Source organism: Gracilinanus agilis, chromosome 3, assembly GCF_016433145.1.
Source record: "Gracilinanus agilis isolate LMUSP501 chromosome 3, AgileGrace, whole genome shotgun sequence".
Classification (NCBI taxonomy): domain Eukaryota; kingdom Metazoa; phylum Chordata; class Mammalia; order Didelphimorphia; family Didelphidae; genus Gracilinanus; species Gracilinanus agilis.
In genome coordinates, this window is record NC_058132.1 from 196,534,342 (window position 1) to 196,561,128 (window position 26,787).

At 36.4% G+C, this 26,787-nt stretch overlaps 1 protein-coding gene across 1 annotated transcript in view; it reads right to left on the reverse strand.

Moving 5' to 3' along the window:
• The window catches only part of USP28 (ubiquitin specific peptidase 28), a 71,524-nt gene that overhangs the window by 16,610 nt on the left and 28,127 nt on the right, over nt 1-26,787 (reverse strand). The window contains exons 2-14 of the mRNA XM_044669571.1: nt 25,266-25,343; nt 24,536-24,665; nt 15,931-16,036; nt 15,183-15,342; nt 13,820-13,906; nt 12,928-13,065; nt 9,507-9,580; nt 8,558-8,637; nt 8,004-8,152; nt 5,846-5,973; nt 5,453-5,548; nt 4,204-4,347; nt 1,411-1,634 (exon numbers count right to left, since the gene is read on the reverse strand). Coding sequence (XP_044525506.1) covers nt 1,411-1,634; nt 4,204-4,347; nt 5,453-5,548; nt 5,846-5,973; nt 8,004-8,152; nt 8,558-8,637; nt 9,507-9,580; nt 12,928-13,065; nt 13,820-13,906; nt 15,183-15,342; nt 15,931-16,036; nt 24,536-24,665; nt 25,266-25,343 — 1,594 coding nt within the window. The remainder of the gene's footprint in view (nt 1-1,410; nt 1,635-4,203; nt 4,348-5,452; nt 5,549-5,845; nt 5,974-8,003; nt 8,153-8,557; nt 8,638-9,506; nt 9,581-12,927; nt 13,066-13,819; nt 13,907-15,182; nt 15,343-15,930; nt 16,037-24,535; nt 24,666-25,265; nt 25,344-26,787) is intronic.

Consider the following 26,787-nt stretch of genomic DNA (forward strand, 5'->3'; position numbering starts at 1 on the left):
CAATTGGGGTTAAGTGACTTACCCTGAGTCACACAGCTAGGAAGTATTTGAGGCCAGATATGAACCCAGGACCTCTCATCTCCAGGCCTGGCTCTCTTTCCATTGAGCCATCTATCTGCCCCTAGTCTTGTAGACTTTTTAAACTCAACATGTTAAAAAACTAAATTCGTTTTTCTTCCCACCCCAAAACCCTCCCTTCTTCCTCACTTCCTTAATTACTGTTGAGGGTTCCTGTATCCTCCCTGTCACTAAGACTCAGTGACCTAGATGTTATCCTCTACTCTTCACTCTCTTTCAACCCTCCCTCACTCCACATCCATCCAATCAGTTGTCCAGTCCTATATGTTTCTATTCTCAAAACATTTCTCTTATAAGCCCTCTCTCTCTTGACAATGCCATCACCACTGGTGCAGGTTCCCTTCTCCTATCATCTGGATTACCTCATTAGTCAGCTTATCTCCTGTTTCAAGTTCATCCTCCACAATCAGTCACTAAATGGATCTCCCTAAAGCTTAAGTATGACTATGTTATCCTTCCCATTCAAAAATTACAGTGATTCTCTTTTACCTCCAGGATCAAATATAAAATTCCCTATTTGGCTTTCAAAATTAAAATCTAGCTTCATCCTACCTTTCCAGTCTTCTTATTACATACTATGAGATCTGGAGATGCTGACTTCTTGCTGATCTTCACACTAGACATTCTATCTCCAGATTCTGTGTGCATTTTTCTGGCTGTTTTGCATGCCCAAATTTTCGCCTCACTTCTACTTTCTGATTTTCCTGGCTTGAAGACTTGAAGTCTTAGCTAAAATTTCACTTTCTCTAAGAAGTCTTTCTAAATCCCCTTTAGTGCCTTCCTTCTCCTGATTATCTCCAATTTATCCTTTATATAGCTTCTCAAGATCAGCAACTGTCTTTTACCCTTTTTTGTATCCCCACTGCTTAGCCAAGTGCTTGTCACATAGAAGGAACTTAATAAATGTTTGTTGTCTAACTCAGTTCTATAACGAAGTCATACTGTAATCTCCCTGGGCCTTGAAAGTGTATCATTAGAAATGTGAGAGTTGTTTGATTCAGAGACCCTTTTCCCCGCCTACAATTTGAGAAATTTCACAAAGAAGGACAAAATGTGACCCAGTCCAATTTAAACTGTGGAGAGAATCTGAAATGTAAAGATACTACAGAAAACATCTTTATCTTTAAAAATTCTTATTTAAAATATACTATAGCTACAAAGAAACAGAAGAATAAGAGAGGTTAGATAGTCATGACAACAAAAACTATGTAGAAAAGACAATGGCATAGACAGGAAGTAGATCTTAGATGCATGATCCCAAGTTATCTTCCATCTAACTTTTAAAAAATTAAAATAAAAAGTAACTGCTTAACAAGTTGCAGAACAGTCAACCTTGTATATCTTGTTCAATCTCACTCCTCCACCTCTGAAGACAGGTCTTAACAAAGTTCATTTCCTCCTCAGTGATTGTTCGTGGAGCTGGGTGCTCAGGCATTTTCACTGAATGTCGGGAAGATGTAAATGGCTTATTTATCAGATCAGTTTGTAGTAAATTATCTTTTTCCAAAGAAGACAGAGGAACTTCAACTTGGCAAGAATATTCTTCTGCTCTAATACTAAAGAAAAAAAAAAAGAATAAGACTACCAATAGACTATTCCTTTCCAAGGAATAGTTTTAAACTAAAAATTAATTTTTTCAGGCACACTGTAGCTTTCTTTTTCTATTAAGAATACTTCATGGGGAGTTAAGATGGCTGCAGAGTAGAAGAACACTCCATGGAATATACAGAGAACCAGCTGGAAGGCTTCTAAGAAAGAGCTTTCTAAAACGGACTCTTCTTTAAGACCAAATTAGATAGTGGCTTGAAAACTGAAGTATTTGCACAACACAGAAGCAGCAGCTGAAATAAAATTTCCCTTAAAAAGATGGTAGTTATTTATTCACTACTGTCCAAAAGCAAATACAAATACAAATTTAAAGATACTTTTTTAAAAAGCATCTTCTCATTATTGCTGAGGGTTGCCATCAAAATCCAGATAAAGACTAGCACTTCCTTTAGCTTGAACTTGAAGAAACACAATCAAGAATGAAGGGAAAGAAACGTTTCAGCTTTTTTTTCCCCAGGAGAAATATACTAAAAAATAAATTAAGCATCAGCCAACTCTAGCCCACCTGTTTTTGTAGCTCACAAGCTCAGAATGATTTTTCCTTTGTTGAATGGTTGAAAAAAATAATCAAAAGAATAATAATATTACACAACATGTGAAAATTATGTTACATTCAAATTTCAAAATACATCAAAGTTTTATTGAATCAAGTCACACACATTTGTCTAAGTATTTCTGTGGATGCTTCCATGTAGAGTTGAATAGCTGTGACATTAACTCCATGGGGTGCTCTCATTCCTTTGCTGGGCTGATGGGCACATAGCAATGACAGTTTTTCTAACTCCAGTGTTGACTGCCACAGCCTACTGTAACATTTTACACACACACACACACACACACACACACACACACGTATATATAAAAACCAGTGTGTACTCATTATATCAAAACAAGAGGGGGAAAAAGGTTTATTACAATTGTTTGAACTTAGGACTGAGTCTCAAATTTTTCTGAATGAAAAAAATTGCTATAAACACTATTATCATTACACTGGATGGCTTTGGAAATTAGCCTTTGCTGCAGATCTGATAATGTTCCTAACTAATTAAAACTAAAATCATAAGGCAAAACGAAGCTCATACATGATACTTTGTATTGCAGCAAAGTAAATCTGGCAATAACACCTAACATTATTGGAATCACAAGTAATGTCAAGTTGCTTGATATTCCCCAACCTGGCAAAAGTTCAAATAAGAAACACTACCTCGATTCCCACATAAATTTGCAGCAGATATATTTTCCAAAACTGAACTACAGTTCCAGCAGTATTTGTCAAACCTTGATGCAAGTGTAAAAGAATTTTCACATCTGGAAATCCATTGAACTATGCAACTGAGAAACTTCTACCTAAACTTCTGCAATGTAATTACATGTTAAAAGGCAAGCATCAAGAGAAAAATCTGACAGAATTCTATAAATGCTTTCTAAATGATGAAAATTCTCAATTAAAACGACATATTCATGGACTGATAACAGCCAATGGCAATACCTCACTGTGTGAAAAGGCATTTTCTTTCTTTTTTTTCTTTTCTTTTTTTTAATTAAAACCTTACATTCCGTCTTGGAGTCAATACTGTGTATTGGCTCCAAGGCAGAAAAGTGGTAAGGGTAGGCAATGGGGGTCAAGTGACTTGCCCAGGGTCACACAGCTAGGAAGTGAAAAGGCATTTTCAAAGATGAAATATTTACTATTTCATTAAAGATCAGCATTAACAAATGAACATTTGTGATGCTAAGGAATACTAAATTTGAACCCCAATTAAATTGAATATTATTCCACCCCCCCTTGCCAAATTCCATTCTTCCATTCTTCCCCATTAAGAAATCTGCATTAAAAAAAATCACTCAATTATTATTATTTTGAATTTCATCAATAAAAATTTTGTGGAAATTAGTTTTCTCTCTTGCTATATAAATGTCTACATAATGTCCTTGATTTCGCCTCTTAGCCCATAAGGCCTAAAATATTTATTTACTATCTAGTCCCAACAGAAAAAGTCTTTCAACCTCATACTAAATATACTTAAGAGGCAGCTTAGGTGGCATAGTGGAGAGAATGGTGGGCATGGAGTCAGAAGTCCCAAGTTCAAATTTAGCCTCGAACATTTACTAGCTATGTGACCCTGGGTTAAGTCCCATTCATTTGTTGTGAGGATCTCTTTGGATCCTCACAACAATCCTTTTGAGGGAGACATTTCCCCCACATTTCATAAACGGAGAAAACAGACTTGGATGATACAAGTGGCCAGCTGCCTCCCTCAATCTTTTCCAGCTATACTCATATAGCACTCAAAGGCATCATCTCCTCTAATCCTTACCCCTTCAAGAGTTAGATGCCAGAAGGTGATGCATGGATCAGGGCCATGACCACATGACTAGCCCATAGGAGGACTAGAACTAGGAAAATGTAGCAGCCTTGGGATCCCAATCCTAAAAGCTCTGTTTGGTCCCACATGACTCAGCCTCCAAATTACTCATTGATTTAATACCCCACCCTACCACAAGAAGCCCAGTCACCTCTTCTTAGCTGTCAGGTCAGAAATAGGGCAGTGGACAGAGGGAGGCGCTTCTGTGGCAGGCTTGGTGCTGGCAAACTCAAGGACATACTGCAACATGTCAGGGAGGGGGAACCGAGCAGGGCCAGAGCCGTACTTCACATACCTAGGAAATAAAACAACACATACTTTGAGAGCCAAGGTTGCTGTCATCTAAGACAAATACAAGATCATTGCTGAGGAGACGCAATATATAAAGGCTCAAACTAAAGCAGAATGAATATAATATCTGAAGGCCTCAGACAGAAGCCTGAGAAACTCTACAGCATCCAGACAAAAAGTTATTTTGAAGGTTAAGATCATGATGACCAACACAATTTTTTTATACTGATAGATAAGTTCAGGGATTCAGAGTACTTCAAGTGGTATCCTACTCCTTAAGTAACTATGTCAGTTCTCTCATATTGCTAGTACATCGCAGCATGGTTCTAGGCCACTGGAGTGATCTAAATATCTCGAAGGGAAATACTTAATTAGTTGCCAGAAAAGGCAAAGCAATGAAGCTGGCCTAAGGGAATAAAGCAAATTTTGGGTAATGCCAATGATAACTGAGCCCCACAAAAAATGAAGTAATATTGTTATCTTAATTTGAAGGATTTTTTCCAATCTTATCAACTCTATTATTTACATGTTTTCATTCCAATAGCAAGACTTGATTGTATTCAGGAAAGAAACTTCAGGATTTGAGAGTTATAGGATGAAAATGGGTAGTCCAGCTATCTTGATCTCCTGCCTTGCTTTTAAAAGAAGCAGTAAAGCACTAGGAGACCTGAGCCCTGGGTTCTAGTTTCAGTTCTGCCAGTAACTTTTTGGGAGCCTTTGGGCCAATCAGTTATTTTCTCTGAGACTCATTTTCCTCACCTATACAATGAATGGGATAGGGTTTAGCCTCTGTCTTCCAGCATTGAAATGTTTTTTATTATTTCTTTTCTTGATATTGTATAAACACAATGGAGTTATTTTTCTCTGTAAAAATTTAAACCACACTTTTAAATACTTAGGCTTACTATCAAGGGAAAACAAAACATTCAACACAGTCAGAAGCTATTTCTGATCTGTGTAGCACATTAAACTTGAATTAAAAAATACTAAAAAATATCTAAACTAAGCCAAATAATGTAACCTAACAGTTCATGAATAATATTTATTCCACTTTTTACCATTTAGAATGTTTATATTCCTCAGCTTTAAGCTGCCGATGATTTACTGACCTTTCCAACTTTTGCTGAAGAACTTTAACTTCCTCTTTCAACTTCCGAATGTGTTCTCTCTTAGTTCGAATAAGCTCTTTGCTGCTATACATATACCTATGAAGATCATAATGTATAACTTAAGATAATAATAATTCCACAAATATGCCTTCCTATCATTACTTTAAAATTCCATACTAGAACTTCTAAGAAGTATTTTTTTTAGGAAATAAAAAGAACAAATGTAGTATTTTGAGTATATATACATGCTAGCTGATTTCCATATTTACCTGCTTCTTTTCCCCTCCTAAATGCATTTAGAACCCTTCATTTAAAATATATTTATTTCAGTAGCTGGAATATAACACAAAGGCAGCCTGCAACACAGTAAATGACAAATGAATATAGTCTCACCTATCCATATAAATGATCTGAGGAAATTCCAGCTTATTGTGAATTTTCTCTGGTTGACCTAAGGATTGATTGAACTCAAATCTGGAGAGTTCAAAGGTTAGCACTGGAGGTAGCTTTGTAAACCATCGCTGTCAGAAACCGAAATTAGAAGAAAAAGAAAAATGAATTTTAGAAAAGAGCAACACTCAGGTTTAACACCAACAATTATACCATACCTCACGAAACTTTCTTCTTTAAAACTAATGAACTCCTCCTAAACAAAGACATATGAGAAGGATCTTCCTCCTCTCCCACAAATATCCAAGGAAATGATCTCTTATAATGGAGTTCACTCAATGAAGAAGGTAGTTAAATATTTCTCAAAATAAGGAAGTTATTAAATCATAAATTCCATTTTATACAGATCTATATTTTGCTTCAATATAACTAAGGGATGGATGAACTAGCATGAATTCATACCAAGATCATGGATGTATACCAAGTAGATAAAGCTAATTTGTAAAGCAGCAAGTATTCAGAAGCTATCAGAAACTGATATAATGGAAGTAGCTGTCTCTCAACAAGATAAGGTGAATATAATGTTGAAAATAGACATAATGTAATTACTCTTTCTCACTGTTCAAGTTTCTGGCAATCCTATAGTGCTATCTGATGGTGAAGGTGGTGGGAAATAATTTATAAAAATCATTAAAAAAAATTTGGTGTCTTGTGTACATAACACAGGTATGACTATTAGAAAAGGGCATGTTCTATTTAATGCACTTTTGTAGCAAGTCATAGCTTCATTTGGATAAAGTTGGATAAAGATATCTATTAATAACTGAGCAAGAAGTTACTGTTTTTTCTTCAAATACCTTGTCCTTGAACAAAACATTAAATGTAGACAGTATCAGAGTTCTACGATCACCATAGGACTAAATTTAAGTAGACAGAAAAAATTTTCTGATCATTTAAGGGTACCTACATCCTTGAATGAAAGGTCTCCAAAAAGATAAATATCTTAGGAACACTTCTTTACTTTCAGGTGCTTCTAAGGAACATTAAAATTACACTGAATGACGTAAGCCACAGAGTGCTTCAGAATAATAGGGCTTCATCAGGAATTAAGAAACATTTTTCTGAAAAATTAGAGAAGTCTAAGTTCCAAGTGTCCTGGGACTGATAGTTCTAATTTTACTCTACAAATATTTTTACTTTACAAATAATCTTACTCTACAAATATTTCCTTAAGGTTCTGTTGTGGTTTCCCTATACCGTGTCAAGAAACTTTCCTTTTCTTTCCTATAGTAACCGAGTTGGATTCTTTAATATTGTGGCTAAATAAGAATACTATCCAGTACTGGCACTCAAAGCTTGACTGGAGACTTGATATTTACCCAATGTTCCTCATCACTGTCCTCTATCTCTCCTTCATTCTCCCCTGGGGGGGGGGGGAAAGTATAGGCACTAGAATTCAATATTTTTTTAAAAATGTGGTAGGAAAAATATTCTAAATGAAATACTAAAAAGTTAAGCATTGTGCTTTTTAGGTATAGGCTGGCTTCAAAAGAAGAAAAACTAGATCACACTGAAAGCATCAGAAATAGTATATGATAGCAAGTAATTTTCTCTGACAAAAGTATTCAAGCACCCTGGTTCAAATGTATGACCTGTGTTCAAATGCTGTTAAGTGTTAAGCAAAATGATAGATTTTATTAAGTGATGGGAAAAAGTCCCCTGCCAAAGACTTCAGCCCTAGGCCTAGAGACTGGAGGTCCTAGGTTCAAGTCCGGCCTCGGACACTTCCAGCTGTGTGACCTTGGACAAGTCACTTGACCCCTACTGCCCACCCTTACCACTCCTGGGCTAAGGACGGTCCCGGATGAAAAAGGAGGAGGGTTGGGCGTGGGGCTAGCAACCCCACCCTATAAAAACTACATCTGCTAAAGAAACTGCAACCTAAAGTAGGGGCAGCTGGGCTAGCTCAGTGGATTGAGAGCCAGGCCTAGAGACGAAAGGTCCTAGGTTCAAATCCGGGCTCAGACACTTCCCAGCTGGGTGACCCTGAGTGACCCATTGCCTACTGGTTGTGGCCCTATGCTCCTAGAATGGAGTCCCAGGATAAAAAAAAAAAAAAAAAAAAAATCCTTTGCAGAGCAAATAAAAACAGCACACTAACCTCTTGTCCATATTTTACTGAATGATCAGGAGGAAGCATCTCGATCTCCCCCTCTACCATGGCTCCTTCCAAACATTCATCTAGGTTCCGATAACCATTTACCTGAAGGGGGTACTGGCCAAAGGTCTCATTGTTGCAAAAGGTCTTACCTAGAAGAAAATTTGGCACTGAAAAAAAAAAAACCAACCACCACCCTACCTCTGCATCTGACTTCTGGCCCCCAAAACACTATTTTATTGCATCTTCCTAGAAATGGAATAATTTCCTGAATCAGGAAGTAGAATTCATTTAATGTTCTATGACAAGCATGCAGCTTACATAAGCCCTAGAGTGGAGGACATTAACAATTCTCTCCTTACAAATCTATCCTTCCCATGAGAGTGTGGCTTTGTAAAAGAACTAAAATCTGACAGTCTTATATTAAAGAAATAAAGCGCGAAAGTTACAATAAAAAGATGTTCTTAACCAGATAATTCTACCTAAAACCCACAACAATATTCCAGATCACAAATCAGAGATCCAAAAATGACAACCAATCAGAACACAGAACTTACCTTCATGAACCCCTTCAGTCAGGAAAGTGCCATAGAAAAGTTGCACCATTGGGTTTTCAGATTTGTTCCTGGGACTGCTACTTTCAAAAAGGTAGAGAAATATGCATTGTATAGTCAGTAATGTCAAGCCCTCCCTTATTTAAAAATGGAAGTATTCCATTTCTACCAACCCCAAAAGAGTCACATGTTCTAAAATAAATATCACTTTTGTGAAGTCTTGCAAACAAATACATCATTTGACCCAACAGTCTTCTATTCTAATGACACAAAGGAAAAAAAATGAAAACCAGAATCCTTCCTATTTGCCTAGCTTAAATTGTTACTGGCTTAAGGTGAGTAAGGTTTTGTAAGGTTGCTTCTATAATACACAGATATTTTCACCTAGAGAGTCAAAGCATTTTAGAAATAAATTTCCTAGTACCTGTATGAGACAAGGGACATTTGCTACTTGTCATGAATTTCATTTCTGTCGAAACTGAAATGACTAGCATTGCCACTCCCCCTCACCCATCCCCATCCAAAAGGAGAAACCTCAAAATGGTCACATATTAAGACAAAGTGCTGCCACTCTTCTCAGAAATTAATGTCTCCAACTATAATTAATGCTACTGTGTTCATACCACAGATTAACGTGGCCATCAAACAGAAATGTACAACACATGTTATTACTGTTCTAAAGTAGTAGCCAGGGACCATCAAGTAAAAAAATAAGAGACTGGGATAAATCTATCATCTCTGAGAAAAGAGGAGAGACAAAAATCTAATTGTGACTCTCAATAAATCTGTAGGTGGTAAAATCTATAAGAATTGGTGAAAATTACTTACTTCTTGTAACATACAGCTAGGACAACTTTTTAAGAAATCCTAATATATGAAATTTCAAAATTCTCTAGAAGGAAACCAGGGGTGAAAGAAAGAAGGAGATGGGAAAGTCAAGTTTTTAACTCACTTAACATTAACAGCAAGCTGAAATGCATCCTCCAGCCAATCTAGGAGCTTGTGGGTGAATTCACTCACATCTTGCTGTAAGAGGCAAAAATGGCACAGACATTAGATACATATTTTCAAGAGTAATAAATTTTTTCCTTTTCCCCACCAAGTAGTAAGAAAATCCTTATTAAGCACACTAGACCACAAATGTTTCTTCAGGAAAATTAATTATAAATAGGTTCAATTTCAATGATTGGTTAAACATTTATTAAATGCTTACTATGTGCCAAGCATTCTGCTAAGTGCTGAAAGTGCTGGGCATACAAAGAAAAGCAAAGATATTAAAGTGGGGGGGGGAGGGGGAACAGAAGATATGGGGGGAATGACTAGACAACCTAAGACATTGATGACAGAGCAAACTCAAGAGTCTCTTATGGGTGGCAACTGTAGCCAAAGGAGCTGTATCCCTCAAAAAAAAGAAGTGTATATAAGAATAACAAAGACCAAGAGACTCAAAACTTAATTCGGTTATAGACATACTAAAGGTAGTACTTGAGGAAAGCAAATAAGGGCCAAGAAGCATGTGCCTGAAAACACTAACTTTCTAGGAGTAGTGAAGTCACAGGATGAGAAAATGGGAACTGCCTATGGTTATTCTGAGGGAGCAAAGTTAGAATCTTGGAGGTTTAAAAGAAAACAGGTGATGGGGGCAGCTGGGTGACTCAGTAGAATGAGAGCCAGGACTAGAGACAGAAGGTCCTAGGTTCAAATCTGCCCCGAGACACTTCCCAGTTTTGTGACCTTGGGCAAGTCCCTTAACCCCCATTGCCTAGCCCTTACCACTCTTCTGCCTTGGAGCCAATACACAGTATTGACTCCAAAACAGAAGGTAAGGGTTTAAATAAAACAACAAAACAAAACAAAACAGGTGGGGCAGAAAGCAAGGAGTGACTTTGAAAGCACAATCAGGAGGAACAGCTTTGGTCAAGCACCTACTATGTACAAAGCACTATGCTAGATGCTGAGGAAAAGAAAGAAAGGAAGGCAGGAAGAAAAGAAAGAAAGGGAAGGAAGGAGGGAGGGAGGGAGGAAGGAAGAAATTCCTATCCTCAAGGAGTTTATATTCTATTTTGGAAAGGGTGGATGCAACACATATCTAGAGAGAGATAAGTAAATAGAAGATTATTTGAGAAACAAAAGACCCCAAACTGGGGCTTCTTCTAGAAAGCAATACCTGAGCTTAGTCTTGAAAGAACTGAAAGATTCTAAAAAGTAGGGTGAAAAAAGAGGGTATAGCCTTCACAAAGGCAAAGTTGAGAGAAGAAATGCTGAGTTCAGGAAAGAGTGAGTTGAGGAGAACCTGGCACAGTGGAAAGACTGGTGGCTCACAAAGCATCTGGACTCAACTCTTGCCTCTGACCCTTTCTTAGTGCTTGAATTTTCCTGAATGACTCAGCTCACTTCCTGGGTCTCAGTTTCCTTCTCTTTAGAATGAGGGGGTCAGGTCTCTGGTGTCCTTTCCAGCTGCAGCTCTAAGAACAGATGCTTCTTCAAGGCCAGCCAGACTGTGAAAAGCAGAAGAGCTGAGTGTCTTATCTTGGAGGCCACAGGGAACTACTGAAGATTCCTGAACAGGAGTGACATAGCACAGGGAAAGATAACACGATCCTTTTAAAGAAATGCCAGAAAAGCCACTCAACTGGGATTCAAGAGCTGTCAGCAGAGCAGTGTTGGCCAGTACTGAGACCCAGACAGAAAGGAGCTTATTCTCACAGTGAACAAGAGAAATGAAGCCACTTTGGGCCTTAGACAAGAATGCTGGAATAAAAAGTGCTTAAAAGAATGAAAATGGAAATAAGCATAAAAGCCTCCACTCTCTTTGTACCTATCATCCACCTGACTGGTCTAATCTATGTTGGCAAATTCCCTCATACTACATTAGTGCCAGCTGAATAATTTAAATGGCTATGGGTCAGATAAAATAAATGATGCAAAGTGCCTGGCACATAACGGGCACCTAATAAATATTCTTATTGAGTTGAAATGAAGTTAAAAGGTCCATGGATCCAGGGGGAAATTCTTGTTTCCCATAGCAACAACAAAACTTTCTGAAGAAACTCAATAGTTGGAAGCTCTCCTGAGCTTCTCCATCACATTTCATCCTCAATACTGCAATCTGGCCAAACTGGTCTTCTCTCTGTTCTTCATTCACAACACTCAGACTTTCATTTCCCTGCTTTTAAACCGGCTGACCCCAAGTGTAAAATATGCTCCCTGTTCACCTCTGCCTCACTGAATCCCTTTCTTCAAGATGAAGCTCGTGCACAATTTTTTTGCATGAAACCTTTCCTGGTCCTCCTTCAAAAGCTAGTAGCCAAGGGGCAGCTGGGTAACTCAGTGGATTGAGAGCCAGGCCTAGAGACAGGAGGTCCTAAATTTAAATCTGGCCTCAGATACTTCCCAGCTGTGGGACCCTGGGCAAGTCACTTGACCCCCATTGCCTAGCCCTTACCACTCTTCTGCCTTGGAACCAATACAAAATATTGATTCCAAGAAGGAAGGTAAGGGTTTTATTAAAAAAAAAAAAAAAACTAGTAGCCACTTTTTCCATAGAACTGTGTATTTAATTACAACATGTGTTATGTGTAAAAATATATATATATATTTATATGCATGTGTGTGTAACTTTATTCTCTTTTTTTAAACCCTTACCTTCCATCTTAGAATGTATATAATAATACTGTGTAGTGATTCCAAGGGATGGGCAAACTATAGCCTGGGGGCCAGATGCAGCCCCCAGAAATGTTCTATCTGGCTGCCCGACATTATTCCTAATCTGACGAATACAATGAGTAGGATACATTACAATGAAACTTCAAAAGAGTTGCCTTAGAAACAGACTGACAGATGAGCATTTCCTTTCCTTTGGCCTCCTCTTTAAAAAGTTTGCCCATCCCTGGGCTAGGCAATAGGTGTTAAATGACTTGCCCAAGGTCATAGCTGGGAAGTGTCTGAGGCCAGATTTGAATCTAGAACCTCCAGGCTCTATGCCTAGCTCTTAATCCACTGAGCTACCCAGCTGCCCCAACTTTATATTTATTCTTAACATAAGCTCATTAAGCCTACTCAATGCTTAGCACTGTGTGGAGAACATAATAAACACTTGTTGATTGACTGATACGACATTTGCATTTTTCTTCCTTCCCATTTTTCCTACCCTTCCTCCCCTCTTCTACTTTCCAAAAACCCTTTTCTTCTTCCTCTTTAATTACCTATGCTTTAAAGGCTTTCCATAATCCAAATAAGCACCTATATTAGACATCCATTTTTCAAAGCTAAATCAGATGCTAACCCTGGAAGAATAAAGCAAAGTCTATGTGGCATCAACAAAGAATAATGAAAGAACTTTTGGAGCAAAAAAAAAATTATTTCTTTTGTACCTGTTGTTCATCAGCTGATCGGAATGCTCCCTTTAAGAGATCCAGGGCTGCTGAAGGGTCTACAAATTTACGATTTGATCCCATCATTAAAGCAAACAGATACTGCAGCTCCTGCATAAATACAATATTTCTTTTTTCCTGTGAAAAAACAACATATAAGATAATTATCATTTAATGTAGAGAATTAAGAGTATTTCAAAAGAACAAGTGTCCATGACTACCCCTTAATCTGTATTCAACCCAATTCAGGAAAAAGCTAGGCCCTGAACTAGAAAACAAGAGACATTTCAAGGCCTACGTGATTACTGCTAAACTTAGTAAAGTCTAAGTAGGAATGACAATCTTGGCCAAGGACCAAACATATGATCATTCTCTGCAGCTGCCATCCCTCTTGTTGTCAGGAAAATACATAACCAGGAGAAATCTAGAGAGGTATTAGACCCCTGGCTGAAGGCTCAGTCCTCTGATAAGAATAGATTACTCTCTCTGTTCCAAGAATTTCCAGGCCTCTGGAGATTTTGGTTGAACAGCTATGAAGTCCCACTGAGGGGATGAACCAAAATAGAACAAATATTTCTAAATCATCTATTCACTGAATCCCAGAGGCAAAGACATAGAAACTAGTGGCAACAAGGTGACTCTCTCAATTAACATTCTTTGAATTCTTCCCTTAATGTCCCATTATTTTGCACATAAATTTAAAATTCTACATAATTTTTAAAAATTTGTTTTATGTTATAAGAGAAGAAAACTTGCCAGTCAGAGGGGAAAGCAACTGTTAGGAAAAATCAAAGAAGATCAGAAACAAAACCTTGAAAGAAGCCAAAAGCTTAAAATCCTCCAAGCTGATAGGAACTGTCATAATTATGGAAATCACTCAGTACCAACTTACTGTGTGGCTTCGGCAATTTTCAAGTATATTTTGTGGAAGACTGTAGCCAAGAACAAGTCTTCGAAATTCAGATAGTTGAAAGAGAGACTAGGGGGAAAAAAGTATGGCTTGTAACTTTCACCTCAAAATACATAAAAAATAACATATTTATGCATTTACATCTGGCATTCTCTGTTCATTAGCATTTCAATAAGAATCCATTAAAATGTTAACTTTTCAATCCAGTAATGTTTATTAAGAACCTAGTACCATTTATTAAGAATTTTGTAAGGAATGATCAGAATGCTCCTTTAAAAGGTCAAGACTGTTGGATCTCTTAAAGAGATCTTAAAGAACACAGTACCATGCTACACACTCTGAGGATATAATAACAAATACAGTATTTGCCCTCAAGGAGCTTACATAATAGCTGAGGGAAGGGGAAAGGCACCAGGCACTCAAATGGTTCATTCTTCCCCACAAGAGCTTGAAATCTAAAGAAGGTAGGCAGAAATTTATTCTAAATTTTAAATAAATGAAGCATCTTTATCTATACAAAACACTCAGAATATACAACAATACAGAAATTTATTCTAAATTTGAAATAAATGAAGCACCTTTATGCAAATACACTCAGAATAATATACAATTCAGAAATTTATTTTAAATAAATGGAACATCTTTATCTACTATGCAGATACACTCAGAATAATATACAACAATAAACACAAAAGGCCATAAATGTAATTTATCCTAACTTCCACTTCAAAGAGCTTGAAGTTAAGTTTAACTGGTCAGCATCCTAAACAGCCTCTCTCAAGTGACACTATGGAAAACAAGATCCAAAAGAAAACCAAGATCTCACATAAGTAAAGTCATTAGGTCAATCTGTTAAAATTTCAAATTGGTAACTTTCTGTTTTGTAATCTCATCTAAAGTGCTATGTTGGAAGTGATTATTTACAGTTGGAAAAAGGCCTCAAGGCCATTTAATCCATCCCCATTTTACAGAAAGAAAAACAAGGACCATAAAGATTAAATCATTTGCCCAAGGTCATACAGATAAGGTTAGAAGCTATATTATAAAATTTTAGTTGAATTACTATCTAAATCCAGTTTAAGAAATAAAGAATTCTAAAATTATTTTTGAACCTGGAGCTATAATTACAAAATATCCTCAAACAAATACATTATCTTCATCTGACTTAGTCCTTAGGATATCTAGGCCCCAAAACTCTGAAGAAACCAATTTCAACAAAATTCAGTGACACATTTTTAAAAGACTTGTTTATAATTTTAGATCCTTGTTCAAATTTTAAGCATATATGCCTTATATTTAAGTTTGGTGATATAAATTATGTGCATAAGATTCTCTAAAAAACTACCTGTATGACAGCACTAAACCAACAGGTATTGCCAACATTTTTAAGTCCAACTGGCCAACCATCCACTCTCCTCCAATCATTGGGGTTCGGGTTTTCTCCCCAGACTTCACAACGTTTCCTCTTTGAGCGTTTATTTTCAATAGCAGTTGCTTCATGAGTCCTGTATTGTTCCAAAATATGTGAATACAAAATGAAGAGTTAATCTTGGCAAAATAGTAGTTGGCACTTAGATAGTGTTTTATAGTTTATAAAAATGCTTAAAAACCTCATTTCATTTGTATACCACATGGTAAATTTTGTAACAAGATCGAAGTTCAGAAGAACTATATAGCCACTGGCTCCATCTATGAAATAAATTCATGTTTTTAATTAAAAAATCAAGGAATAAGTTTTACATATACATTCATATATTCTTATTTAAAAAAAGGGAAGAGATTCACAGATTCATAGAAATTGAGAATACTGATTCTAATACAGTCCATCACAGTCTTGACCTTAAACACAAAATGTATTTGATAATTATCAGATGAAAGAATTTGGGGTTATCAAAAGGATCATTATCACAAAAGTGGTTCCTTGAACCATATTCCTTGGTGAAGCTCAAATTTCTATTATAACATCTGGAAAGAGGTAATATTTACAATATCTTGATGTTTATAATGGGCTTTTTAAATAATACCTTATTTCACTGTTGCCTTTGATAACTGATACTAGCTGGGGATTTTAAAATGTAAATTAATCAAATGACCTGTTATGATCCCTTCCATCAGCTTGAATTTTTGGTGACTCTAGTAGACTCAAAGCAATGGCTGCCTGCAGATCATCTTTATTATCATGTGTTGGATCAATTACTTCTGTAAACAAACAAACAAAAGTATATCTTGGTGTTTTTATACAGTTGCATAAAATATATGTTCATTTGAACTAGAGGAAGAAAAAGACAAGACATTCACACTGTAATGCAACACATTCCAAATACCAAATCCCCAATATACAACAGATCAGGGTAATACTGACATTATCACACCAGGTAGACCAGAAAAGCAAATGAGTAATTTATATGTGGGAATTAACTCTAAACAGTCCTCAGAACAACAATCTATAGGAATAAAGATGAATAATCTTTCTCCTTCATAGTACTGTCTTTCCAAAGAATAAAAAATATCTCTTGTATCTGCCAGTTAAATTTCCTTAATTTGAACATCAGCTAAAAGAGCTCTGTGGACTTATGTGTACATCAAGAGTACAATGCTTTAAGTTTCCTAACCTCTACATAACACTAACTATTTCTGGCTGCTAAAAAAATAATCACCTGGACATTCAGTTCATAAAAACTATACTCCTTCCCCCACAAATGAAATAAAAAAGAAATCATGCAGATAAATGGTTGATTGAATTCCATCTAAGTCTATTTCCATCCACCAGTCTAAGTGATTTAAGAGCTTCAGGATTTGAAAACTCTCACTAACAATTTTCTCATAAGTGCTAAGATAACTGATCTGGAATGTAATCTAGAGACTCAAGATTCTTTTAGGGAAGTCATAAAGTCAAAAATATTTTCACAATAATTCCAAAATGTTTTCATATCTAATATAGTGAATTTTGCTAGATACAATATACCTCTCAGTTTTTAAGAGTATAAGTGGGCCCTGAGACAAAAAAATTTGAGAACCAATTAGCTAGGACAATTAAGATTTCTTAAAAACACTAGCTCATCTAATTAATATATAAGGTCAGTAAAGGCTTGGTAAGTACTATTTCATTTTATAATAATGTGGAAAAATTCAAGGATTTTATGGAGATTGGGCCCAGATGAATGAATTTCCAGAACTACAAGATGTGTTAGGAACCAGGCTACTAACTAGAAGACTCAGTATTGTTTATAATAGATCTAGGTAAAACAAATAGTAGTAACAGAAAATGCAGAGAGCTGCCCTACTAAAAAACAAATGCTCTTAACAAGTGTCAAAATAAAACATTACACATTATTTTAAAAAACCTACCTTACGTAATATTCATAACCTGTGTTCCCATTTCAAGCCAACCTTTCTTATTTGTTATTTCTCTCACTTGAGTGCACTCAGAATAAAATAATCCCAGTTGTAAGGGACCTCAAAAGCCAGATCTACTCCAATCTATGATACATACTCAACCATTCAGCTTTTTCCTGAAAACCTTCAGTGAGGGAAAGGAATCTACAACTTCCCTTTCCTAGTAAATCCATTCTATTTTTATATAATCATTGCTGGAAAAGTTTTACTTTGTAACAGGCCTAAATTTGTCTCTCTACAGTTTCTATTTATTTATTACCTCTAGGTCCTGTCCTCTGAGGACAGAATATGTCTAATCCATTTTCCACAAGATTAGTCTTTCAAATACTTAAAGATAGTTATATCCACCCCGTCTTTTTTCCCCCCTCCAGGCAAAACATCTCAACGGAACACTCATATTATATGAAGTCAAAGCCCTATATTATTTCACAGTCATCCTTCTCCAGACACTCCAGCTTATAAATAGCCTTCTCAAAATGTGGCCTAAAATTCTATAGGAAATGTCAGCTAAAGAGAGATGAGAAGCACTCAAGAACAAAATTCTGAAGTCACAAAAAGAAACCTGGTTGATTAGAAAGTGAGGGGGATAACTAAGACAAAAATAAAATGGTAAGGAAACATGATATGACATAAAGAAGAAATATCACTGACTCTAGAGTAAGAGGATTTGTGTTCAAATCTCCTCTGACGCTTATTGCCTGTATAACCTTGAACAAATCTGTACCTGTACGGAAATGGTCTATATGGCCTCTAATGGTCTTATAATCCTCAGTTGTTTAAAGAAATTGACATGGACACATAAACTCACCAATCAACTTGAATTTTTAAAAGGCATGCAGAGAAGACAAAATTAAGGACAAGTTGTAAACTCCATAAAAATGTGGCGTGATCCTGTAAGAACAGTGTTAAGAAGACTAAAGCTCAGAAGAACTAAGGCTGGAGATGAAAGTTCATGTTAATGAAATGAATGTACTGAGATAGCAATAACATTAAAAAAAAAAAAAAGACCCTGAATATCTAGTATTCTAAAGTTCAGATACAGGGAGAGCTAACCCCTTGAAGCTGAGGTCAACACAGTAACCCAGCTGCTTTAGTAAACTTTCTGACTTGTTTCTTTGGATTGTTTTTGCTTAAGGCAGAAGAACAGTAAAGGCTAGGCAATGAAGGTTAAGTGATTTTCCCAGGGTTACATTGTTGGGAAATTTCTAAGACCAGATTTAAATCCAGGACCTCCCTTCTAGGCCTGGCTCTGAATCCAGAGACACCTAGCTGCTATAAAAAAACTAAATTATTCATTTTAATACCACAGATTACATGCTTAGGTGAGTTCTAGCAGTGATTTATATTACTCCTTAATTTATCCATTTTTTAAAGGCTCTTCTGCCCTAGGACCAAAACACAGTAGAATCCAAGATGGAAGGTAAGGGTTTAAGAAAAAAAACTATACTTATAAAATTTTTAGTTATAAATGAATGATACTTTAAGGAAAAAAACCTTTAAATTTAAAAAGTTAGCCATATGAAAATCAGTCTGTAATCACGGGATCATAGACCTAGCCTTGGAATGGACAGAAGACTTCTAGTGCAAACCTTTTATTTTACAGATCAGTAAAATGAACCATTATTCCCATTCTTAGAATCAGGCTAATGAACCTATTAAACTTTTAGCCCTGTAAATATTTATGCTAAAACAAACAAAACTAGTGTTTAGAAAACTCATACATCCACATGCAACTTAAGTATTCTTGGTTCTCACTAATCTTTTAACTAGTAGATATTATGCAGTTGGACTCTGGGACCCAAGAACTATCAAATCACAAATGAGAGTTTCACAGTACCTAATCACTCTTAACATAACTATTTTCTACATCAATAGCCACTTTTCACTTAAAGACCTCAAAAACCCCACAAACCTTAGTTTAAAGCTAAAAAAGCACCACCTCAGTTTAGTACTTTCCAACGTGATCTTAACTCACATGGAGCAGTTTACAAGCTCTTCTTTAACATTAAACTTTATGCCAATAAAACTTTAAAGTTTACGGCAGAAAAGAACAAAAAAGTTAATATTACTTGTGAATACAGGTTTATGAACTGCTTAGCATATGTGAAATTTTTTCCTACAGACCAACATTAGAAAAAGAATCCAAAACTTGTCTTTCTTCTCCCTCCTCCCCCAACTATACTCTACCCCACAGATGGACTGAACAACAAAGAGTACAGGGTAAAGATTTCTTTGCTGATATCTACCTAAAATGCTAACTGAACAGCTTACCAGTGCTAGAATATCAGAGGCAATTGAGGAGAGGAGGAATGAGCCGAAGAAATGAAGTGCCAGATAGTTTTAATATTTCAGACAGCTTCCTCCCTCCCCCCCAATCCTTACTTCCCCATCTTAATATCGGTTCTAAAGCAGAAATAGGGTTAGGGCTAAGTAACTGGGTTAAGTGACTTGCCCAGGGTCACATAGCTAAGAAGTGTCTAAGGCCATATTTGAACATAGAACTTCTCATCTCTAGGCCTGGCTCTCAATCCACTGAACAACTTAGCTAGTCCTACAAATAGTGTTTTTAAGTACTGGTCTTCTGCTACATTCCACCCCAACCTGGCTAACTTCTTACTTGTTTCTTGTGCTAAAACAACATCTTCATTAAGTAAACATACCTTTAATAAACAGCACATTTTGCATAAAAATATATATATATGTATGTATTGATTCTTCAAATAGAAATAATGCTGTATTTCACAAACTGCAAATTCATTTAAAAGCATTGCAAAATTCATAGAAGCCTTCTGTCATTCTTTATTCAATCAATAGCTACTAAGTACAATTATTATCATGTTTATGTCAAAGGGAATTCTAAAAATTAGGGAGAGAAAAGAATGATAAAGCAGCTTTTATGCTTAAAGATTAGGAAAAACTAATTTAGGTCAACTCCCTCATTTTAGAGATCAAAATACTGACGCCAAATCCAAGATGACTTACCATTCTACCACCTTATAATAAACCTATGGTGGGGTCCAGAGTCCCAGCCCAGGGCAGTCTGTGCTGAAGTGGGCTGATCTGTATGGGCCCAGAACAAGGCCTGGGGTTCTCGTCTGGGCCTGTGGTGAGGATATGGATCCTAGTTTGGGGTAGGTGGTGGACCCAGAGAGGGGTCCAGATCTTTTTGCTTTTAAAAACTCAGGGTGGAGCTTTTTGCTAAAAACTCAGGGTGGAGCTCAGGACAGGGCAATCAACAGGAAATTATTTTTAAAAAATTGCCCAAATATTCTCAAACAAGAAAATACAATTGAAATTGAAAGCATCCACAAATCACCTCCAGAAAGAAATCCTTAAATGACAACTTCCAGGAATATAATAGCTAAATTCAAGAGCCCCCAAGCCAAGGAGAAAATACTACAAGCAGCCAAACAGAAACAATACAAATACTATGGAGCTTCAATTAGAACACACAGGATCTAGTGGCTTCTACATTAAAGGATCAGAAGGCATGGAATGATATCAGGAAGGCAAATATCTAGGTTTATAATCCAGAGTCACCCGTCCAGCAAAACTAAGTATATATTTTTTCAGGTGAAAAATATGGATATTCAATAAGACAGAAGATTTCCAAGCATTCCTGAGGAATAAGTAAAACCTAAACAAAAAATGTGAAGTCCAAACATGAGACCCAAGAGAAGGCTAAAAAGGTAAATAAGAAAGAGAAAATCTAAGGGACTCATTAAGGTCAAAATATTAGTATTTCTAGGGGGAAGCAGGGTAGCTCAGTGTATTGAGAGCCAGGCCTAGAGACAGGAGGTCCTAGGTTAAAATTTGGCCTCAGATACTTCCTAGCTGTGTGACCCTGGGCAAGTCACTTAGCCTCCATTGCCTAGCCCTTACCACTCCTCTGCCTTAGAACCAATACACAGAATTGGTTCTAAGACAGAAGGTAAGGATTTTTTTTTAAAAAATTATATTTCTACATGGAAAGAGGGTATCTGTAATTCTCAAAAATTACTCTTAGTAGTAGAGCAGATAAAAGGAACATAGGGTGGGGAAGTAAGCTGATTATGATAATATGATGTTTATGTAAATGTGATATGAAATTATATGTATATATGATATGTATGTAAATGATATATGTAAACTTAGTGGAGAACTTGCTTTATCAGAAGAGAGATCCAGGACCTTCTGAGGACATAAGAATCCATCCCCTCCCTCCAGAGGAAAAGTCCTGGCAAGCATACATATATTCCCCCTTACATCCCCTACCAGAGGGAGCAAATTTGGAATTTGCTGTCCTAGACTTGCTTTCATTGCTTTTGATAAGAACTTTGTTTTCACTGAATAAAGGATAAATATTTATGAGGGGGATTACTTGAAAATATGCAATAATTCTGACCAATGTTTCATATTTTCCACCATCAACACCCTTCCCCCTCCCCAACCCCTTTAAGTCTTACAGGCCTACAGTTAGAAATTTTTGCTGTTGCTCAGTCCTACTTTTCCATTTATCCAAAGTTTACCTTTTATTTAAGGTTCAGCTCAAGTCCAGTTTCCTCCAGAAAATCATTACTTCCTCTTCAACACTCTTGGAACATTACCTATATCATTCATATAGTCCTTAAGTCTATTCTACATTTTTATTAACATGTCACTTTCCCTATGCAGATTGTAAGCAACTCTAGGGCACAGGCCAGTCTTCCCATATCTTCTATACATAAGTGTTCTAAACTTAGCAAGCAGTCATCATATGTTTATGATTATGAAAAATCCTTACCAATGCAATGAGTTTAGCTTAGAAGTTTTTGTTCATAAAGGCAAATCTTGACTGATATTAACTGAAATAGTATACAGAAAATTTAATGAAGTCATTCATCTAGAACTCTGACTATAAGACTCCTCCTAAAGAGGTTCTTCCTTCTTAATCATTTCACTGATAGCTTGAGGATTTCAAAAGAAAAATGATTTGTTCTTGCAACAGAAAGTAATAAGATTCTAAGTTCAGTGACAAAACAAACAAAAACCCTCTTTCACATATAAGATCCAGCTTTCAAAATGACTTGAACACCTTGATATAGATATGTCCATATGGCACTCCACACTCCATTTGTACAAAGCACAATTTATCTCTTTTACAAAACAAATTTATCATCTTGACTAGAATGAAGTATTTCTTAAATATTTGATATACACCTGTGTGCTGAAGATACAAAAAGAAAAGTCAAATGGCCTCTGCTCTCCAGGAAGTCCACCTTTAGATGACCCACAAAAGATTTCAGTTACATATTACATGTGAAAGCCTCATGGTCTTCAAGAGGCAAGCACCAATGCCTCTTCTTCTATATCATTTCCATTAATCAAATTCTATCAGTTTTCCATGTTGAATGATTTGATAGAACCAAGAAAGGATTCTGATGGCAAGATTTTCTTTTCTGGGTCTCAGTGGTGGTGGCTGCAGTGCTAGCAACAGTGGCCAGGTTGCCTCTCTGCAGGGTTACTTCTCAGGACTTCTTCATATCTGCCAATAACATCACAATTTACCCAGCTACTTCATCTTCAACTTTTCACTCTCCCTCACCCTCGTATCTTCTCACTTACTAGATCGTGCTAATTCCATCTGTGATGACTTGATTCTGTGCCTTTCTATTCCCACTGCTACCACCTCAGTACAAGGCCTCACTTATACCCACCTAGATTGGAATGGTCTGAATGATGTCCTTTCCTTTAGCCTCAACCTTCTACCAACCTTCCCAAGCAATTTTCCCTTCACATCAGTGCCAGATAATCTTCCTTATTAACAAGAATAGGATCGTGTTATTATTTTGATAGAAACCTTTCAATGGTTCCTTACTGCCTGCTAAACAAAGTTCCCTTTTCTCCTGAATTTTCATCTTGGTTTCAAGGCTATCTATAACTTGACACCCCACTATATTTCTAATCTTACCTCATATTACTCTTTTCCATGGGCCACACTTGAGCCAAACAGGCCTATTCACTGTCCCTGGTGCAGTGAAAATAATGCTGGATTTGGAGTCAGAAGATCTGAATTCAAATCCTAGCTGTCACTTACTACCTGCATGATGATGAGCAAGTCACTTAGCCTCGCTAAGCCTCAGTTTCTTCATCTGTAAAATGAAGGAGATGGATTAGATGGCCTTTAATGTTCCCTTCTAGCTCTAGATCTAGCTTCCTAAACACAGTATCTCCCAGTTTTTATACTGTCACTCATGTTGATCCCTAGGCCTTTTATGTTCTCCTTATTACTTCTATCTTTTGAATTCCAACCCCATCTTTTAATACCCAAACCCAAAGTTAGTTTTCCCTAGGAAGTCCTCTCTACATCTTCTAGTTGGAAATGGCTTTTCCCATACTTTGACCTTACAGAGAACTTCATACACCTTCTATATGTTCACACTACATTCTTTTCTATAGTATTATTTTAATAGTTATTATATAGTACTGCAAAGTTGTATATCTCAGGTATCTTCTCAGCTAAACTTTATAAGATCTCATTGCCACTTTAAGCTCTGAGGGCAGGAACTATATTTTAGCTACCTGTGTATCTCTCTTCCAAAATCTAGTTGAGTAATTTGTACATAAATATTTGGTGAATGAATAAATGAATTAAATGAGTAGGAATTAGATTGGGTGGAGAGAAACTCCAGGAAGGGGTGAATGGTGTAAGCAAAGTACAGAGGCAGAAATGATCATGACATAGTTGGGGCCCAGACTGGCTAGAATAAAGCTTTCATGAAGGGGAAGTAGTAGAATGAAAGAATGATAAAGTATATATAAAAGACAGAGCAGTCAGATAGCAATAGGTCTAGACTGCCAGGTTATCTAATACCTGATGGTGTTTGGAAACAAAATAGCAATTAACTCATTCTAATTATTTAACATATAGTCAAGTTCAAAATGTTTATGATACCTGAACTACTTTTCAATTAAACTCTTATTTAGAGTTGTTTGGGCTTTATAAAGATTATGCCTCTTTTGGGATAATACTTGCCATCTATTAAGGGTTCCTCAGAAGTTCAATTAGCTTTTCAACAATTAGACAACAATACTCTGTTCCATTAGGAGAAGAGCATTATGCTAATACTTATATTGACTTAATAGAAATACTGATGGTTGAATAACTTCTAATAACTAGCTAAAGTTGGTTTTAGCTAAGACCTTCAAAATAAAGTAACTTTTGTGAAGTATTATTGATTGCCTACTCAGTTCTTTTAGAACAATCATGTTTCACAAAGTATTAAGCCATAAATTCCTTAATTTCTGTTAGCATAAGACAAGAACATAATCAGATCTACTTACTTGTTGGTACTTTGTTGGCAGCACTTCCTTCTCCTTCTGATGGTTCTGCAGCAATGGTGTCTTGACTTGGTTCTTTAACCCTTTCATCAGTAAGAAGGCTTACTGCTTGGGTTATATCACCATTACTTGCCTAAGGAAAAAAATGGAATCTCTGTAGTAAAGCATCATAATCAAGGACAAACTAGTCAAAGCACTTTCTGGCTAGCAAGTTCTTATTATTCGGGATCAGTACTTTCCTTAGGCTCAATAAAAGGAAAAAAGCCACACCAAAGAGCATTAATACATATAGACATAGTTGCTTTTAACAAATTAAATGGCCAGCTAAATTGTCCAAGTGCTCTAATTCCGATTTAGAATATCTACAGGAGTGGTTGGAGACTTTCTGAAAAGGGGCAGGAAGTAGAAACGCAGATATATGAGAGGAATGTTGCTGGGTAAGTGCTAGTTACTTTGGAGAAGGCAGCATAGGTTGAGGAGCCACACACTAGTTGCCCAAAGGTGTTTTGGGAAGGGGGGGGGGCACACATGGAGGGGGTAAGGACAGGAATGGTGTCTTCAATGATTCCCTAACAGAATCTTTTCATATATTTTGTGTGAAAGTGCAGCAGAATAAGGCTTTCCTTCTCTAAACATTTTCCCCAAGGTTTAATTTCTACCTAGCTCTACTACAAAATTAAAATATGGATAATGACATCTCTGAATGTCTTTGCTAACGACTCTTCAAACTAACCTTCAAAGCTTCATGAAGAAAGGAAGGGTCCTGGATTCCAGTGATTTCTCTCAGTTGATTTAATAGCATTTGGCAGCTCTACATTAAAAAAAAAAAAAAGCAATATCAGAATGGGGGCAAACCTTAATAAACTTCAAGAACTGCAACAGCATAATTTGAATAAACAAACTTGTGATCTCACTTTTCCTAAGAGAAACAGAAATTACAAAGTACTTATTATCTAATCAGACCTACTACAGACAGGAATAAACTAGATTCTTCCAACAGTTTACTCATGAGTCAAGTTTTAGGACACTAAGAGAAAAGAAATATATGCAAATGATGACAGAAAATACATTTAAGAGTCATATTCAAAGTTAAAAAAGTATTAGAGTGAAAAGGAATCTTAAAAATCAATTCAGCTCCAGTTTAGGAGTCCCACAGAGGTAAAATGACTTCCAAAAGTCAGGCAGCTATTAAGAGATAAAAACAGAACTCTAGCCCTAATGAAAGCTTAAGAGTGTCTAGGTACTTTTTGATCCAATAAGCACCAAGATGAAGACATATAAGGAGTCCAGGGAATGTGTATGGGTATGAGGATGGGCTATTTTAAACTTGGCTGAGCATAACATTTGGATGTGTGTCACTTTTGCAAGCTTCCAAATATGAAGTCAACTACAGATACAACCAATAACCACTTAAAGCACTAGCTGCTTAAAAATAAAAACAAATAAATGAAGATAAAACTATTTCTGAATTCCAAAATAACCCAATAATAAAAAAAACCAAAAAACTAAGGGAGTCCCCTCTCAAGAGCAAACTGATACAGTGAGTAAACTATCTTGTTAATTCCTCCTTGGTAATAAGACCTGTTCAGAATTCTTTTCCTTTAATCAGTAAACAAATATTTATTAAGGGCCTACTATGTGCCAGGCACTATGCTAAGTGCAAGGAATACAAAGAAAAGCAAACAGTCCCCATTGTTAAGAAATTTGTATTCTGATAGGGGAGAAAACATGCAAACAATTATATACAGGGTAAATTATAGGTTATTTCAGGGGAAGGAACTAGAATTAGGGCTAGGGAAAGGCTTCTTGCAGAAAGTGGAATTTTATCTGAGACTTGAGGAAGGAAGTTGGACACCAGAAGAGAGAGCATTCTAAGCATGGAAAACAGTCAATAAAAAAAGGAGGGAGATGAAGTGTCTTATGTGAGGAACAGCAATGAAGCCATTACCAATGAATCTCAAGGGGCAGAGAAGAGTAAAATGTAAGTGGACTGAAAGGGCCAAGATTATGAAGTACTTTAAAAGCCAACCAGAAGATTTTAGACTTGATCTTGGAATTAATAGGAGTTCCTATAGTTTGCTGAATAGGATTGTGACATGGTCAAAACAAACCTGTATTTTAGGAAGCAAGTAGCCAGGGATACATTTGAGTTAGGTTGACATGGAAGCAAATTGTTAGAGAAAGAGGGATGGAAGGATCACTTGTGTATGTAGAGGGATTTATCTTAACAGGGAGAAGGGACAGAGGTGAATGAG